The sequence below is a fragment of the Sorex araneus genome, chromosome 3, assembly GCF_027595985.1.
Source record: "Sorex araneus isolate mSorAra2 chromosome 3, mSorAra2.pri, whole genome shotgun sequence".
Classification (NCBI taxonomy): Eukaryota; Metazoa; Chordata; class Mammalia; order Eulipotyphla; family Soricidae; genus Sorex; species Sorex araneus.
In genome coordinates this window covers 46,690,915-46,709,173 of record NC_073304.1, presented here as the reverse complement: position 1 = coordinate 46,709,173, position 18,259 = coordinate 46,690,915, and the positions used below count along the sequence as shown (strand labels likewise).

General features: G+C 40.5%; 1 protein-coding gene across 7 annotated transcripts in view; it reads right to left on the bottom strand.

Moving 5' to 3' along the window:
• The window catches only part of DDHD1 (DDHD domain containing 1), a 75,481-nt gene extending 59,970 nt beyond the window's left edge, over nucleotides 1-15,511 (bottom strand). For all 7 annotated transcript variants that reach the window (XM_055131058.1, XM_055131060.1, XM_055131062.1 and 4 more), the window contains exon 1: nucleotides 14,478-15,511. In XM_055131058.1, the coding sequence (XP_054987033.1) occupies nucleotides 14,478-15,315 (838 nt within the window). In that variant the 5' untranslated portion in view covers nucleotides 15,316-15,511. The remainder of the gene's footprint in view (nucleotides 1-14,477) is intronic.
• Nucleotides 15,512-18,259: the final 2,748 nt, after the last annotated feature.

Genomic DNA, 18,259 nt, shown 5'->3' with positions numbered 1-18,259 from the left:
AACAATGTTTTTGTACTGGGGGTAGATGCCAAGAAGTAGAATTGCTGGGTCACATGAAAGTTTAACTATTATCTTTTGTAAAATCTTCATACTGTTTTCTATAGAGGTTGAACTAGACAATTTTCACTAATTGTGGGTGAAAGTTTCTTTTTCACCGTATCCGTGCCCAAACTGTTTCCAGTCTTTTTGATATATTCCATTTTCAATGGTATGAGATATCTCACTATATTTTGATTTGCATTTCTCTAATAATAAGTGATGACAAATACTTCAATATATGCCTACCAGCTCTCTGTGTTCTTTTTTTAAATGGGTTATTCATTTTTCTTTATTGCTAAGCTTTGTGAGTGCTTATAAACTGTGGATGTCCCACCTTTTCTGATGTATCATGTATAATATTTCCCCCCATTGGGAAGGGTACCCTTAAATTTTAGACTGGATTTCTTTTGCCATCTAAAAATGTCTCAATTTAATTTAGTTCCATTTGTTCATTTTTGTTACTCTGCCAACTGAAAACACCTTTGAGACCAATATCCTGAAGAATTCTGCCTGTATTTTCCTCAATGTATTTTATAGATTATGGTTTACAGAATCTCAAGATCTTTAATCTACTGTGAACAAACTTTTGTGTATGGTGTGAGGTACAGATACTTTTTTTTTTTTTTTTGGCAAGTGGCTATCCAGTTTTCTGAACATCATTGTGTAGAGGCTTTTCTTGCTCCACTTTATGCCTTCTGTGCTCCTTAGCCATAGATTAAGTGACTGTAAATCTGAGGGTTTATTCTGGGTTCTCTATTCTATTCCACTGGTTTGAGAGTATATTTATTCCATTATCACAGTTTTTATTATTGTAGAGTACTAGTATATAAAGTATATAAAGTCAGCAAATGCAATATCTCCCCATCAATTTTTTTCTCAGAATGGTCTTGGCTATTCATCAATTGTCATGATTTCATACAAATTTTAGTAGAACTTTTTAAAGTTCTTGAAGAAAGTCATCAGAATTTTGATGGAAATTATATTAAATCTGTATAATACTTTGGTTAGGATGATTATTTTGAGAATACTGATTCTTCCAATCCATGAACATGGACTATTTTTCCATCTTCTGGTGTCCTTCTCTTCTCCTAGAGACTTAACAGTTTTCAGTATTTAAATTTTCACACATTTTTTGAATACTTTTAAATGGGGCTGTCCTTATAATTTCTTTCTCTTCTAAGTACATTGATTGCATATACAAATGCAACATATTTTTGTATACTGATTTTGCAAACTGCTGCTTTGTTGAACTGTTTGAGTCTTTAGTTTCTAAAGATCAGTAACATCTCCATTGTGAGACTTGTGAAATCCATTGGTAAAGAAAAAAAAAATTTACAACTAAACACTTTCTAAATTTGATGGACATTGAAAACTCACTGTTCAAAAATTTCAACAAATCACATTAAAAAATATGGAAAAATGCACCAACAATTGGGGAGATAGCTCAGAGGTCAGTTCGAGTTAGACTAGCACTGCACGACCAACAAAGCACCACCAGGTATAACTCTGGTCCCCTCTGCAAAACAGCACTGTATCACTGGGCCCTAGCATGGAAGTGTTCTTGTTGACCAAGTGACTTGGTCAACTTTGGAAGTGACTCCTGAGCCCCCTGAGCACTGTTTGGGAAGCACCCTAAACCCACCTCCCCCAAATCTAAAGAAATTATAATGAAATGCCAAAAACTATCCATAAAAAGGTGAAAAGTTTTTATGAATAGAAAATACAAAAATACATTTTAAAAATAGTTTAATAGTTTTCTATATATTAAAAATATAAAAATACATCTCTTAAAATGTAGAAAATATAGAAAATATTCTATAAGATAAATGCAAACATCTTACCAGAAATAACACAAGTGAAAGACAATAGAATAACATATTAAAATTCTAAAGGTGGGGAGTCGGGAATCAACCTAGGATTCTATAAATCCAGCAAAAAAAAAATCTCCTAAAATGAGGCAGAAATAAGCATTTTTAAGATGAAAGCTTAGAGGATTTATCACCAGATCTGCAAAATGAGAAAGAGTACAGACAATCTTCAAAAAGAATAACTGAGTTAATTTTCATAAAAGGTAGAAATTTGATATTATAATACACTATAAGGCACAGATATGACAGAAGTACTTAACATAATATTCTAAATTTAAATAAATCTCTTTGAAACTGCTTAAAACAAAGAATATTTGGCATTCCTATAACATGTATTAGTAATAGGTATAACTAAACCAAAAAGGCTGAGGGGATAAGTGTAAGGGAAGTACTTGCTAATACAATTCTTTCACTGTACATGAAATAATTCCTAAAGCTAGACAGTGACAAGTTAAAGATATAAACAAAGCTCCTACAGCATCAGTACCAAGAAAAAAGTAAATGAATTTCAGCAATTGCTTAGGATGTGGATGTTAACAGTATCATTCCTATCTTAACAGAACACACAATTCATTTAAAAAAATCCTCTGGAGATCTCAGGGCAACAGAAAGAAAGAGAGGAATGTGATCAGAATATTTACTTATGTGGGTAAATACCACAAGTCATACAAACCGCAAAAATATCCAATTAAAAAAATTGTTAGCAGAGTCTGTACTACAGTAAAGAATCAAGAATCTCTAATAGCTCAAGCATAAGTGTGCAACTGTACCTCTCTGTGCATTCTTCTTAAAGAATTCATCAAGAGCTCATAAGAAAGACTAGGGAAAGGATAAGAAACCCTGTGAATTATCCCTTCATACTATAGGCTTTGGATTGAATTTCTAACACTAAAATAATGAACAAGTAAAGTATCAGGCTACAAAATTAATGCACAAAATCTGTTTTATTTCTATATGCAAATAATGAAATAGAAAGGAAACAATCCCTCTTAAAACTGCTGTTCCTAAGAGGTTAGGAACAGAAGACATGAAGGTCAAAGAGAAAGTACAAGTGCTAAGGTGGTTGCCCTGCACAGCCTGGTTCTATCCCTGGAATCCACATATGAAGCTAATCACCACCAGGAGGAATCCCTGATTAGGAGTAAATCCTAAGCACAGGGCTTCTGTGTGGCTCACTCCAGCCCCCTCAACCCCAAAACAGGTGGTAAAAGATCTGTACAATGAAAATGATAAATATTTAAATAAGACACTTTAAAAATGGAAAGATGGGGCTGCAGCGGTAGCACAGCAGGTAGGGTGTTTGCCTTGCACATGGCTGACCCGGGTTCGAGTCCCAGCACCTCATATGGTCCCCTGAGCACCACCAGGAGTAATTCCTGAGTGCATGAGCCAGTAGTAAGCCCTGTGCATCTCCGGGTGTGACCCAAAAAAGCAAAAAAAAACAAACAAAAGTAATAAATTTTTTAAAAAATGGAAAGATGTTCTATATTTTTAAATTGAAAAATTAACAGTGCTAAAATAGCCTACCCAAAGCAATGAATTTAATACTTGTTCAAAATCCCAATGATAGTCTTCAAGAAAATAGAACAAACATTACTGAAAGATGTATGAAACCACAAAAAGCCTATAGTAATCAAGAAAGACTGTAGACACCATGATGCCCAGATTCAAACTATATAACCAAGCCATAACAATCCAAAAAGTATGGTTTTGCAACAAAATAGACACACAGCTCAAAGGAATAGAACTGAGAGCCCAGAAACAAATCCACTCATGACAAAGGAGCCAAAGACAAACAATGCAAAAGGGAAAAAAATCTCTTCAACAAATGGTTTTGGGAAACTGAACAGCCCTATGCCAGAAGAATAAAATAAGACAAATACCTCACATCTTACACAAAATATAATTCAAATGAAAGGCTTTTATTTTGAGTCCTGAAACTTTTTGAGTATAGGAAACGTAAGTCAAATCACACTGGCTTCAGTGACATCTTTGTGGACTGAACTCCAACAACAAAGCAAACACAAGTAAAAAACATTGGGATGACACACCAAACTAAAAATGAAAATCTTACTGAACTCAAAGAAAATATCTGCACAGCATACATCTGAAAAAATATAAAGAATAAAATTGAGCACATAAACACCACAAAATGGGCAGAAATAACACCTTTTAAAAGACATACAGGACCAACAGACACCACAACAATGATCATCATCTATTAGCAGGGAAATGTGAAAATAGCCTATATCAATGTTACTAACCCAGGGCCCATATGGCACCTGTGGTAATCAAAATATTCCAAGAAGACCGTAGGTGAAAACTGTGAATGGGGACCCAACCCATAGCACAAGATCAGGAGGTCAAGTAGTAGGATGGGGGTGCTACAGGAAGGAAATAGTCACAGTAAAAGACAAACAAAAAAAACCACTTGATAAACACTGGCCTATATCATAATGATCATAAACAAGTGACAGGGCCATAGATGAGGCTCAGGGTTGAGTGCAAGCCTTGCAAGCAGCTGGGTTCAATCCCTGGTACACCATTATAGTTCCTGGAGCTCCGCCATGAGTGATCCTTGAGTGCAGAGTCAGGAGTAAGCCCCAAGTACTGCTGAGTGTGGCCCCAAACAAACCATTAAAAAAAAAATAAAGCTGGGGGCTGGAGTGATAGCACAGCGGGTAGGGCGTTTGCCTTGCACGCGGCCGACCCGGGTTCGATTCCCAGCATCCCATATGGTCCCCTGAGCACCGCCAGGGGTAATTCCTGAGTGCAGAGCCAGGAGTGACCCTTGTGCATCGCCAGGTGTGACCCAAAAAGCAAAAAAAAAAAAAAAAAAAAAAAAAAAAATAAAGCTAAAATAGACTTACCATGTGATCTAGCAATTAAACTCCTAGAAAACTATGCAAATAATATATAAGCACTAATTTTAGGGCCGAGGATTATAGTAAAGGGTTAAGGTACATGTCCTGTGTATGGTCAGACTTGGATCCTCAGCACCATGCAGTCTTTGAAGCCGCCCTTAGTGGTCCCTGTGTACTCTTGGGGATGGGGAGTGGCCCAGGCAATTTCCAGTGCTGCAGGGCCCAGGAAGGACTCAATCTTGGGCCCTGCATTGAAATCACAGGACCAGTTAACTATCACTACGGGTTGAGAATCACTAGAAGTCACCAGACAGTGACTCTTACCATTAGCTGAGAATCACTAGGAGTGGCCCTCAGATTCCCTTGAGATTCTCCCCACAAGTCCCCCACTACTTTGAAAAAATATATGTATACTTATATTCTTTCCAGCTCCATTTTTGATAACTAAGATGAGCACAGCATGAATGAGTAAAGATGTAGTATACATAATACATATGTATCATACACATATATGCATACACAAAACTTAATAGCATTCAGCTATTAAAGAAGATGAACTCTTGCCATCTGCAACAACTTTGGTGTAAAGTTGGGTGGAGGTTATTACACTAATCAAAGTCAGAAAGGAAAAATACTGGATTGGCCAATGTTCAATCTCTAGCACCTCTAGAAAAGGAAGAAACAAAGCTAGGGAATAGACAAGTCCAAGTTGGTAATCTGAATTTGGGCCACATAACTGTTCCTCAGGGAGGATAACTAAGGGAATAACTAAGAGTGAAGAGGGTCCAGTAAGAGTGGCAGATGGCATATTAGCAGTGGATGAGATGGAAAATAATTTTTTTTAATAGGGGCCATACCTGGCGGTGCCTTGTGGACATAGTGCTAGTCTCTGTGGTGGGTACTCGGAGGTGCATGAAGTAGGTACATGTAGACTCTACTTCAAAAATAGTGTGAGAGAAAAGAATACTTGCATACATGTATTATGTGCATATATGTATATACATATGGCTACCGTATTTGAAGCAATTTTGATAAAGCCACATCTTCTCATATTTCCCCCAACAAATAAAAAAGGTCAATGAGTCACTTCTTAATTTCTAGAAGCTAGGCTTCTGGTTCAAGGACCAACACAGACAAACTTAAATACAATAGTTAATATTTATTGAACCAAACACTGTACACTAAGCACTCAACATACACATTATTTCTTCTTTTAGGGGAGGGGTTCCAGTACACATATGTATTTCAACAGTTATTATAATAAACCTGTCAAAACCGATCCCCATTCACAAAGGAAAAACTGTGCCAAAGATGGTAAGGTCCCCAAAGTAATACAACTATATAAAGGATCCAAACCAGAGCAACTTAAAACAAATATCTTTTCTGAGCTCATTCTGCTTTTACTGCCAAAGCTGGATGAGGCGTGACTACTTCAAATTCATGGATTAAGGTAGATTCTACATTTGAGATTACATCTTGAACTAGGTGCCAAAACCTAGCTGCCATCCCTACCACTGCTGGTTCAACTGGAGATCAATTAAGAATCATCCCTCAAAGTTTTTATACTGAGGTATTCACTCTAGAGGAATTAATGGTCTATTTCTTTCTTGCCAACATGGCAGAAAACCAAGAACACTACTGGCTCTGCCTCAATAGAAAACTGGGCTGTCTTTTAGAAAGCTATAAAGTTCTCTATTGTATCAAAAATCCTGGTAGTCTGTATAGATGTTCCAAATGAGTTTTTGGAATAGCCACATCTGGGAGATGGGATCTGCATAGCAAAACATTTTTAAAAGGTTAAAAAAGAGAGATGCTCAAGAATTTATGAATGTTTTTATAGCAAAGAATTCCTCCTTCCCATGGGCATATCTGTAAAAAGTGAATGACTGATACACTCTCTGGGGCCCAAGCCGGGGAAAAAAACAAGATAGCACAGCTTTTTCTAGAAATTTCAAGTTCTCTCAAGTAACAGAAAATGGAGAAATAGTACAGGGGTTAAAGCTCATGGCTTGCATGCAGCTGACCCCAGTCCATTCCTGGCACAACATGTTACCTGGGTGTGACCCTGGAGGCTCTTGAGCAGTGCTGGCGGCCCAGGCAATCTGCATGACAGGGTCCAAGTAGCATCGAATCCTCAAATCTTTGTACTGAACCTCAGACCCAGTGAGCTGAGAACTGCTCAGAGGTCCCCAGGCCTCTGCAGGATTGCTCGGAAGCCGGTCTCCCACCACCCATGAAATTAAAATAGAAGGTAACCTTTAGAGGGGCCCTAGGGCTATGCCTAATTGAGAACTAAGAAGCCAAGAAAATTCTGTCAGCAAAGAGACTGCAAAACAAAATAGGAGAATTGAAAGCCAAGAATGTTAAGAAGGCTGCAAATATGAAAGAATAAATCAGGCAGGAAAAATAGCTATTATTAGAATTTACTAGTCATGATGGACTATTTCAAAATCTTTAAAATATTTCATTACAACAATCCCAAGTGGTGAGAATAAACATTTTAGAAAACAAACAACTGAGGTACTGAAAATTTAAGTTGCCAAAGCCACACAATACAATGGCAGAGCTGTCTTTTGGGGCCAGACAGCCTCCAGTGGTCATTTACATTCACAAACACTACACAATGCCGCCTCTTTAGAAAAACCAGTAGGAACTGAAAGTGACAGAAGAGTGGTAGGCTAAGAGTCGAGTTGAAAACAAATGTAAATCAGCTCTCCCTTATATCTGTGACTGACCATACATTTTGATGGTTTCAAGGTTAAATCTTGCCAGGAAATCAGAATTCCAAGCAATTCAATTCAGTATTCCAAGACTAGAGGCATTTACTATATTTGAAGTAGTTACAGATTGCTCCCCTGCTAAAAACCATATAATAGATAATGTACTTTACACAAAATATAACAGGCTAAATAGAAAACAAGATAAAGATGTTCTAAGATATAAGCGTCCCAATTTTTTCCAAAGAAAGTCAAAGAACCATGCGTAGTATTGGTGTAACTCCAAAATAAGAGTTGTTGGCTACATAATGAAAATGCCAGGTAAAGACGTGTACCTGCTCATAAACCTTATGGACATGGACACCTCTTCTCATTTAGTCCTAGTCATACTGGCAAGGATCATTTAGCTCACAGGAAAGAAAAACTTAAAGTGTTTGAGAAGCCACATGGTGTTTTCCGGAATTGTAATGGTCTCCAACCAATCTCTCTGAAGAAGACTCTTTCCAATGACTACCTTTTTTTGACTCAAAGCAAAGATTTTGTTTTCCAAAGCATAAACACACTTGATTCCCCTAATATCGAAACATGTTTTACTGAAGGTCCAAGTATGTGAATCAGATAGATGTGCAGTATTCTGGATCTACCATGAAGTAATAAAATGGTGGAGTCAGTCAATAAAATACTCATTCAAAGTTGATCTTAATAATAAAATACAAGGTTGGAATTACATCTATGCATCAACACTCAAAGTTATCATCGAACACCACATTCCACCACACAATTTAGAAATCTAATGTTTCAAGGGCCACAGGCATAGTACAGCAGGTCAGATGCTTGCCTTGCATGCAGCCAACCCAGATTCAATCCAACATCCCATATGGACCCTGAGCCTGCCAGGAGTGATTCTGAGTGTAGAGCCGACTTATCCCTGAATCAGGTGTGGTTGCAAATCAAAAATAAAGAAGGGGGCTGGAGCAATAGCACAGCAGGTAAGGCACTTGCTTTGCATGCAGCCAACCCTGGTTCAATTCCCAGCATCCCATATGGTTCCCTGAGCACCGCCCCAGGGGTGATTCCTGAGTGCAGAGTCAGGAGTAAACCCTGTGCATTGCTGGGTGTGACCCAAAAAGAAAAAAAAAAAAGAAGTTAGTTTATTCCTTTGTCCCATATCATATGTCTCAAGGTTATGTTGCATCAGTATCAAAAAGCAGCCAAACATTCACTCTGAAGCAAAGAGAGAATTTTTAGTTATACAGATAAAAGTTTAACATTAAACTATTTGAAAAAGCAATCCACTTGGATGAAATTTTTATTTCAGTTATCTGAAAGTCCTTTGTGTAAAAGTATCACTAACAATGCAATTACCAATGGTTGATCTGTTTCTCACTCATCAGTCAACAAATTTTATTTGAACAGTGCAATGATTATAAAGATTATGTAGACATAGCTTGATACATATTAAGTCATAAGCACTAGAATATTAATGTATAGAATTTACTCTTGTGTGGCAATATGATAAGATTAGAAAGCAACATGTAAATAGAACTACATTTATACTATCATTTCTGCAGAATTTTAGTTTTAGGATTCCTACTTTTCACCATCTTCAATTTCACTTGTCCCCTAATCCAGAGATATCAAAAAGTATTACACTTTTCATCCTATTAATCCACTCTCTGGTCAGAGATTTAACATCAGCTGTTGGAAACAATTTCACTTTATTGACAAGGACTCAAATGAGCAGAACTATAGGGAACATGTAAGTAGATTTTAAAAAAATAATTCCCTGATAGGGATTGGGGCTTGGGATGGAAATATCCTGAATCTGGTGACGAGAAGGTATAATGGTGGTGGGATGGGTGTTTGAATATTAAGTGTAATCGAATATTGTGAACTACTTATAAAATAAAAAAATTTAAAAAAACCCTGAAACCCCCTCAAAATATACTTTTAAAATTGAGTTTTTAGAAATATATTTGGCAAAACAGAAGACTATCTATACTTATACCCTGTCATTGATGTTGAAGTTTGTCTTTAAAGTTTCAATTCTATCAGATGACGAAATGATAGACGTCTTAGGGTCAGATTCCCCCCAATCAGGGATCCTAGAACTGCACACTTCCCCTTATCTCTTGCTAGTAATTGTCATGTGAGCATATTAACCATTTCCTTCTTCCTTTCTATCTTTTTACCTCATTCAGTATCCACAATTCTCAGAGGATTCTGTGATTACAACATAAGGTCTTTTATTCTATTATTGTTCTTTACAAAAAAGATACAGTTCTTTGGTTCTAAAAAGATCATAGCAAAAAACCAGAATAAAACAACAGTTTTAAGTTATTGTGTAGAAATAGGAAGTATTTGTACAGGCATGCATTATTGCATTTGAGCCATAAATAAATAAAGTAGCTCAATAAAATGTTAGATAATTTTTCAAACTAATATTACAATGCTCAGAAAGAAAATTCCTGAACAATTGGTCAAGTGGTACCATGTCCTGCCTTCCATCTACTTCACTCACTAGTCATTCAAATCCTTGTGCTTTTCAATAGGTCATTGAAAAAGTCAGTCTAAAGCCAGCCTGACCTGGAATGGTTTCTCAAAAGACTCCTGCCAAGATTCTGCAGTTGTCAGGGATTCCAAAAGCAAGCCATGGCTTCTTTTCAGTCTGGGCAGTACAAGATAACAAAGTCATAAAGAGTTAAGAGACAGAAGTCAACATGTGTTCGGAGTTTGGGAGGCATGTCAACCCCTGTTCTTTATTCCCTGTAAGTCTGCTTTATCAGAGGCAGACTCTTAGCAAGTAAGAGTCTCTACCAGCTTGGAATTCATTACCTTTCCATTAGGAGGTGTGCTTCAAAAAGGATTATTAATTATAAAAGGTTATTGACCCCTGAATGAAAAAGTCCTACAAGATGGTTGAGTTAAAATTAATAAACATGGAGTGATAGCACAGCAGGTAAGGCGTTTGCCTTGCACACGGCTGACCCGGGTTCAGTTCTTCCATCCCTCTCTGAAAGCCCAGCAAGCCACCGAGGCATCTTGCCTGCACGGCAGAGCCTGGTAAGCTACCCGTGGCGTATTCAATATGCCAAAAACAGTAACAACAAGTCTCACAACGGAGAGTTTACTGGTGCTGCTTGAGCAAATTGAACAACGGGACGACAGTGCTACAGTGCTATGTAATTTGGGTAATGACAGAAAAAAGTTTTAACTTTTCTACCTCATTTTCCTGAAATATTCTTTTCTCTTTAGTAGATCTTGAGGTATGACAATTTTCTAAAATGTTCAAAACTGAAAAGGGGTTAGAGTTATCATAGTGCAAGTAAGCCTTATAAGTATGCCAGAAAGTGACAGGAGAGGAAGAAAATTAAAGCCTATTTTTAATGACTTCTGGAAACTACCTTCATGTGAATAATTAGTAAATTAAATAATTTTATTAGCTACATACTCCTTAGAGCACAATGGAGAAATCACTACCATCAGAATTGCGATGAGGCTTCTACACTCAACAGATATCTTTATGTGTCATATGCCTTCCCATCACTATAACTAGTTGGTTTGCTATCTTATACTTTTTCACCTCTGATGAGGTATAGGCCTAATTAATCTTCACATAAGCTTCTACATTATACTGTTTTCTGAAATCTACATAGAAATAGTACTTTGGCCAACCACTGTTCTAAACATGATCTGTATAATTATCCTTAAAACAAATATCTTAGGTTGCTACAAGCAATTTTGGAAGAACATTGGACAAGGGAGTTCACTTAGCCATTACTCAGCAATGATCAAGTTTTTATCTAAAATGTCCATATGCAGTAGGAAAAATATCTAAACAGACAATAAAATTGTATCCTATAACAGTTCTTTCTGAATATATAATATTGGCTTCCCATTGACAGAAGACAAATTGTTCCCCTTCTGATTCATGCCTAAAATGGTTCAAATCTTACCTGCTAATAAGAATGCAAAAGGAAGAGTAAATATAAATTAACACCTTTCTTTTAGACTATGCATAGCTCTCTTGGCCTATTGCCCAGATGCAGAGGACTCAATTAGGTCAAAGTCTCAATGGCCACTGGAATCTTACCATCATTCTAAGTAGGACTTCATTGGATTCCCCCCCCCCCTTAGTCTTTTATCATCACTATTCAAAAAGTTTCTAGGAAGGTTAAAAGAGAAAAATGGAAGAAAGGTCAAAAACGGCAAAGTATCACATGAGCCCTCACATTTGAACAAAAGTTGAAAAACTTAAAAGACCATGTTGGGATGGAATTCTGAGATGTGAAAACGTATATAATACGCGGGGACTTTAGGAACCAATGGAAGCAAAGTCACATGGTATTTTGCAAGTGGTAGTAATTATGGACAAAAAAGTACTGCTTCATTTTCATTGTAGCTCATACATGAAGGCTTTTAATGTACCTTGAATTCTCTCAAGAACTGTCTTTTGCAGAAAACTATTTGAAAAATGCAAATGGATGCTGCGGTTATGCTAGTTAAAAATTAAATTATAAGTGGTCTATTCACTCTGCATTCTGCAGTAAGACAGAAGATGTGATGCTAAATTTAGGTTTCTCTTTAGGTTAACTTTTAGTTAATCTTGATTTAAGACACTAACATTTGGTTTCTTGATTTTGATACATTCTAATGATATTTTCCAACTCTGTTTCAACCTTTGTCTTGTCACTAAGTTTGGTTCTTCATTGTTTGGTTCTCCATTACTCAAAGGATAAAGGCCAAACTCCTCTGCAGTGCACAGCCACCCTGCCTTGTTCCCTCCCTTTCCGGTTACTCTCCAAGGTGTGTCATTTGAGGCAGGTGTTCCTTTCTAGTGTCCTCCAATACTTGGTCAACCAACCATCACTGTGGCTGGTGGTCAAAACCCAAACATACCATCTGTTTTAATCCTGCAGGTATAGCCCTCATTTCCCAAAGTATCCCACAGGTTCAATGTTTCTCTGTTCTTGTACATATTCTGCATTAGCCAAAATGCCCCACCTCTTGCCACATACCTGATTCAATTCATCCTTTGAGACTCCGTCTTATAACAATATACCTAAAAAAGCTTTCCTAATTCCCTTACCCATAAGTTGGTCAGATGCTCTTTGGACACTGCAGAGTATTCTATCATTAGACTATGAACTACTTCAATACATTCTGCAAAGTTCATTAATTTCAGTAAGCCTATTAGTTTATCCCTTATTCTTTGAATCCTTTCTTCTTTAAAGCCCAACTCTCTATAAAGTATTAATTTAGTTCAACTATAGAATTGCATATGTGAAACTAAGTTTGTAAACAGCTAAACTATTTTATCACAAATCAAAAGAAAACATTATTCCAGGTGAAAATACTTCAGTTGACTTAATGGTTGAGTAATTTCTTGATTTCTAGTTCCCTATCTTTAAATGCCCTGATTTTATCCAACTTCGTAGCTCCAGTAAGTCTTTAGTGCTTTTAAAGAAAAAAATATATATATATATAATAGTGATGTCTAGGTGATTTGTAGAGTGAATGAAAAGGCCCTAAAGGGTAAGAACTTTTCTTTTATCTACCTTAATTCACCATTTCTATTTACTTAAGAGAAGGTCTTACTAATAAATACTTATTAAAAAGTGAAAGCTGGATAAATAAGTGAATACAAATATACCTGATCTTTAGAGTACTTAAAATCAAAAGGATGTGAACTTATTCCACACAAATCTAGTTTTGAAAAATAACAGGAAATGGCTTAAATGCTATTGTGAAGTACAGTAAGAAATTAAAATTTGGGTTGTGTTTAGTTTATTTGGAGATTTAATACACAGTATATTGCTATCTTAGTGACTCATGCTTCATGGGAATGTTTTGATACTATCAGAAGCACAGACGTAATTCAATACCTATTATTAGGTTTATTTTGATTCATTTGATTAATTTTATCTATTGCACTAGGTCCGTCGAGAGTACAAAGATAAAAAGTGATGGACTCTGCCCATAAAATGTTAATATACAGAAAGAAAGCTAAGTCATCAATATTTACAATTAATACCAAGCAGTATGTTGTAAGAGGTACTAAGGACCTAAGACTGGGAGTCAGTTGGCAAAGACATTTGAGTTAGGGCATCCGTCTCATAAAAAATACACCTCCCAACGATTATTACAAATTATTGGTGATCAATAACTTGTAATTACAAAGTGCTATACAGGACATCTAACATTTGCTCCACGGAATGGCAGACATTTATGATCGCCTTCCTCCTTCCTCTCTCTAATTTAATTACAAACCCAACTATGGGGTTGCCAAGTTGGGCTCACTGTAAACACTTCTCTCACGTTTGTGACGAGCAAGAGTTTCCAAGCCCTTGAGGCACATCTGTCACCTCATTTAGTCTCCACCATCAGCCTTGAGAGATGTACAACTGCCTCAATTTCACAGATGGGAAGCACAAGGCCTTGCCTTTTTTTTTTTTCAAGGTTACAGGACCCAACTCAATAGGTGTAAACAAGGACCTTGGGGACGAAAACGCTTATTCCGCAGAGAGGGGGGCGAGAGCGGCGGGCCCCCACCGCGCTCCTCTCTGCCTCTCCCGCCTGGGACTCATTTTCTTTTCTCGACTCCATAAGCGAACTGTTGATTCTCGCTCAGAACCTCCAGCAAAAACAAAAAAAAAAGAAAAAAGAAATCTATTCCCACTCCCGAGGCCCGGCCGCTCTGGAAATCCTGCGGCAGCATCGGGTTGGAGGAGAGCGAATCCGAGACTTGCCCAGGTCGAGGACCAAGACGCGGGTGGGAGCCCACGAGGAAACCCTTCGGGGCTGGGCTTCAGCTGCGGGGTCGCCTCCAGCACCCCCGGGCTCCCGACCCCTCGGCCCTGGCGCCGGTCACCAAGCACCAAGCCCCTTCACCTGCAGACGCTCCCCGCCAGCCGCAGGCACCCCCGGCGCCCTCCCCTCCCCGCCGCCCCGCCCCCGCCCCCCTCCCTCTCCCCCGGCCCGCTACTCACGGTTCCAGTACACCGGGTAGCACTCCTCTTGGATCACATCCACCTCGTAGAGTCCGCCGCGCACGCACACCCGCTCCACGCTCCCCGGCAGCTCCGTCTCGGCTGCGGGCCCCGCCGCGCTCCGGTACCCGCCGCGGACACGGTCCTCGGCCGCGACCTCGGCGGGGGGCACCGCTTCGCTGCCATGCTCGCGGTCGGCGGCGTCCTCGGCCCCCCGGGGCTGGCCGCCCGGGGCCTGCGGCAGGCTGCGGAAGGCGAGCTCGATGCGGAGGGAGTCGTAGCCGATGAACGGCTTCCAGGTCTTCTTGTCCTCCTTGTAGAACCAGCGCACCTCCTCCGGGCCCAGCTCCGTCACTACCTCGTAGCGGTGCCGGGCGGGCGCGCCGGCCGGCCGCGTGCGCTTCCTCTCGCCCGAGCCCCCGCCCGCGCCCCCGCCGCCCCCCGAGTTCGACGGGTCCAGCGGCGGCTGCGGCTGCTGCAGCAGCGACGAGGAGCTGCTGCCACCGCCGCCGCCGCCGCTCTCGCCCTCGCTGTAGTAGCGCAATGACGAGCCCGACTCGGCCGAGCTGAAGTCATAGTTCTCGTCGCTAAGACACGGGTCCAGGGTCAGGTGGTGGTGGTCCTCGGCGCCCGGCGCCAAGTGCAGCCCGGGCTCCCCGCGCAGCAGAGCCAGCGTCAGGAGCTGCTCGTCGTCCGGCTCGTCGTCGGGCAAGTGCTCGAAGGAGCAGACGCCGGTGCCGCCGTAACCCGGCTCCGCCTCGGAATCGAGCTCCCAGGCGGCCGCGCCGCGGCCGTTACGCTCCGGGCTCCGCGGAGAGCCCAGGCCCGGGTAATTCATGGTCTGCAGATGCCGCCGCCGGCTGCCCGGCCCAGAGCCGAGCCGTGGCCCCCGGCGCTTCCGCCACACATTCAACGCCGCCGCCCTTTTTTTTTCCCCAGCCCGAGTTTTTAATCTTTCAAATCCCGACCTGGGTTGCGGCGGAGAGTGGCGGCGGCTCCGCCTCCCCCGGGGCTCGCGGCCGCCGCAGCGGCGTCCCGCGACCCGCCCATTGTCACGCAGCCCCACGTAGGCGGCGCTCGGCCTCCGGGCCACGCCCCCTCAGCCTGTAGGCTCCGCCCCGAAGCCCGCGCGCCCCGCCCCGGAAGCGCGTCTCCGCAGGCGCCGCGCGTGTACGCTCGCGCCCCCAATTTCTCCCGCGGAATAAGCGGCCGCCTTCCTCGTTGTTGTTCGCAAGGCGGTTCAGAACCCAGAGGGAAAGAGGCTTAGTTTTACGTCTGTGCACTCTGGGTCTTAAACTGCAAAGGCCTAAACCACGTCGTTAGCCGGCTGACATTGATTATGTAGCGTTAGCCCCGCCTGCCCTGCCGCGTGGGTCACCTGAACCTTCCCTACCACCTGCTTCTGGCGCGTCCACTTCCTTCATACGGCCCCTCTTAATTGTGGCTTGTTTTTCAGTATTTAATTCCTGCTTTTTCACCTCCGTGGGCGGGCTCTTGTGGGAGACCTAGTCTGTGTCCCACCATCTCCCACAATGGGGCACACAGCCAATTTTTATTATGGTGGTGGAACGTGGCAATTGTGACAGTTAAGACGGAAAACCAGAAAATGGGTCCGAATTCAGTTTTGCCACTAACATTAGGCAAATCACTTCTCCATTTGGTTTCAGCTGTAAATCTACTGGGCCACAGGCCTCTCAAGTGCTTTTCATCAATGGAATCCCTTGTCAAATTTTCTGCTTGTTCCTTATGCATCTCCAGTTCTGTAAATTCACTTTGAGGGATTAGGTTGAATTCTTTTACACCACACAATTTTAATTTTATATGGCCATTACCCTATGTTATCACTACACAGGAAAAGTGTTCTTGAATTCAAGACCAGACTTCATTATTTTAATCCTCCTGTGGTGGAATCAAATCAGTTAATTTTCATGCTTCTCTCTCTAACCTGTCAGATATTAAGTCATTATTTAAAGCAGAACCATCTCTAGTTTGCATAATGCTTTTATAGGTATTGGGAATGGGGAGCATTTAAAAAAGCATTTCTTCCTGTGGGTAGATATAAGCAATGCTATATTCAAAGCTTGGTAAGCAGATCTCTGTCTGAATTCCTGCTCCTTTGTAGCTAGATAGTCCCGTGCAGTGAACAGCCTTCACAACAGCACAAAACAGTTAGCTACTCAAAGTAGCTAAGTTCAGAGCCCTCATTCCCATTTCATAGCTTTCTGAGTACTGCTTTTCAGTTTCTTCAGTCTTTCTATGAAAATTAAAGAATATTATATTGGGTGTGAACTTTGATTCCATTTGCTACACCCCCATAATAGCAACATGGGAAGAACTAAGTACTTTAATGGGAGATTTTAAATGAAAAGTAATACAACATTTGCAATATCTTAGAGACTGGGTAGATATTACAGGGTGTAGAGCACATGCCTTGCACAGCCTCATCCTGGTTCTATATCCTGTTCCACATATTCCCCCAAACCTCACTGGTGCTCTCATCCCATAGGACTGAGTAGCACCACATCCTTAAACTCTAACATCAACTGAATGGCATGGTCAACAGATGCTGCAAGTGACCCCCTCAGATCTCCAAAGCACTGATTAGAGGTCCAAAATAAAATGAAATAAAAAAAACTTGATCCTTTTAGATTTCTTTTAGTTTTTATTGTTGTTGTTGTTTTGTTTGTTTTCTGCCACACCCAGCTCTGCACTCAGGAATTGCTCTTGGAGGTGCTGGAAGACCATATGGGATGCCAGGAATTGAACTCTGGTCAGCCGCATGCAAGTCAAACACCATACTATCTCTTTGTCCCTCACCCCTTCATATCTTTTCTTGGTGATCCAGGCCTTAGAGACAGCAGGGTTGCCAGGCTCAAATAGCCGACTGAATGACACCTGACACATAAAGGACACTCAGGGTTTGAACTCATGACCACACATTTGCAAGGTAGATACTCTTAAGTCATTACACTTTTCCTACAGACCCTCCTTTTGGTTTCTTGCTGACTTACATGTGTCGCAATCTCATCAGTCAAGTTTTAACTAATTATGCACAGTACAATTCCTATTAATATTATCCCCTATATAAAATTTACTTCCTGTCCTTTATTGAAAGAATATTTCCAGTGTTTAAATGTTGCCTATCAGATTATATTGAAAAGATTATTAGCCTCTTAGAAACTTGCATAAAGCCACACTCTTAGGTAGCATGCTTGTAAAATGTTGATCCCTAAGGATGAAAAAGAATCCACAGACCAGTTGGAAGAAGGGAGCCTCAGATTCTTTCCTGACCTTGCTCTCTATTTATCTAGAGTCTAGACCTTGCTGAGGGGAAATATTAATCAGTACTTGTGGGAGCTGGGATTCCTTCTGTCCTTCTGACTCTTGGGAGTGGACTGACGCTAGAAGAGAACCACCATAGTTAGACCCAGACTGAGAGTCAAAGATATTGGAATATATGATGCTTACTTGATTGTATGTACTTATTTTCTTGTTAATCTTTATATATATGCATATATATATATATATTAGGACTGTATCCAGCGAGTCTCAGGGCTTACACGTGGGTCTGAGCTCAAAGATTACTCTTGGTGGTACACGTGGTGCCAGAGATCAAACCTGCGCCAACTGTGTGAAAGTCAAGTGTTACCTGCTGTACTATTTCTCCAGCTCATTATTTAGTTTTATCACATCAGGGTCTATGAAGTCACTCTCTCTGAATGCTTTGAAAAAACTACCACTGGGACCAGGGTTATGGTTCAAGTGGAGTATATGTCTAGCAT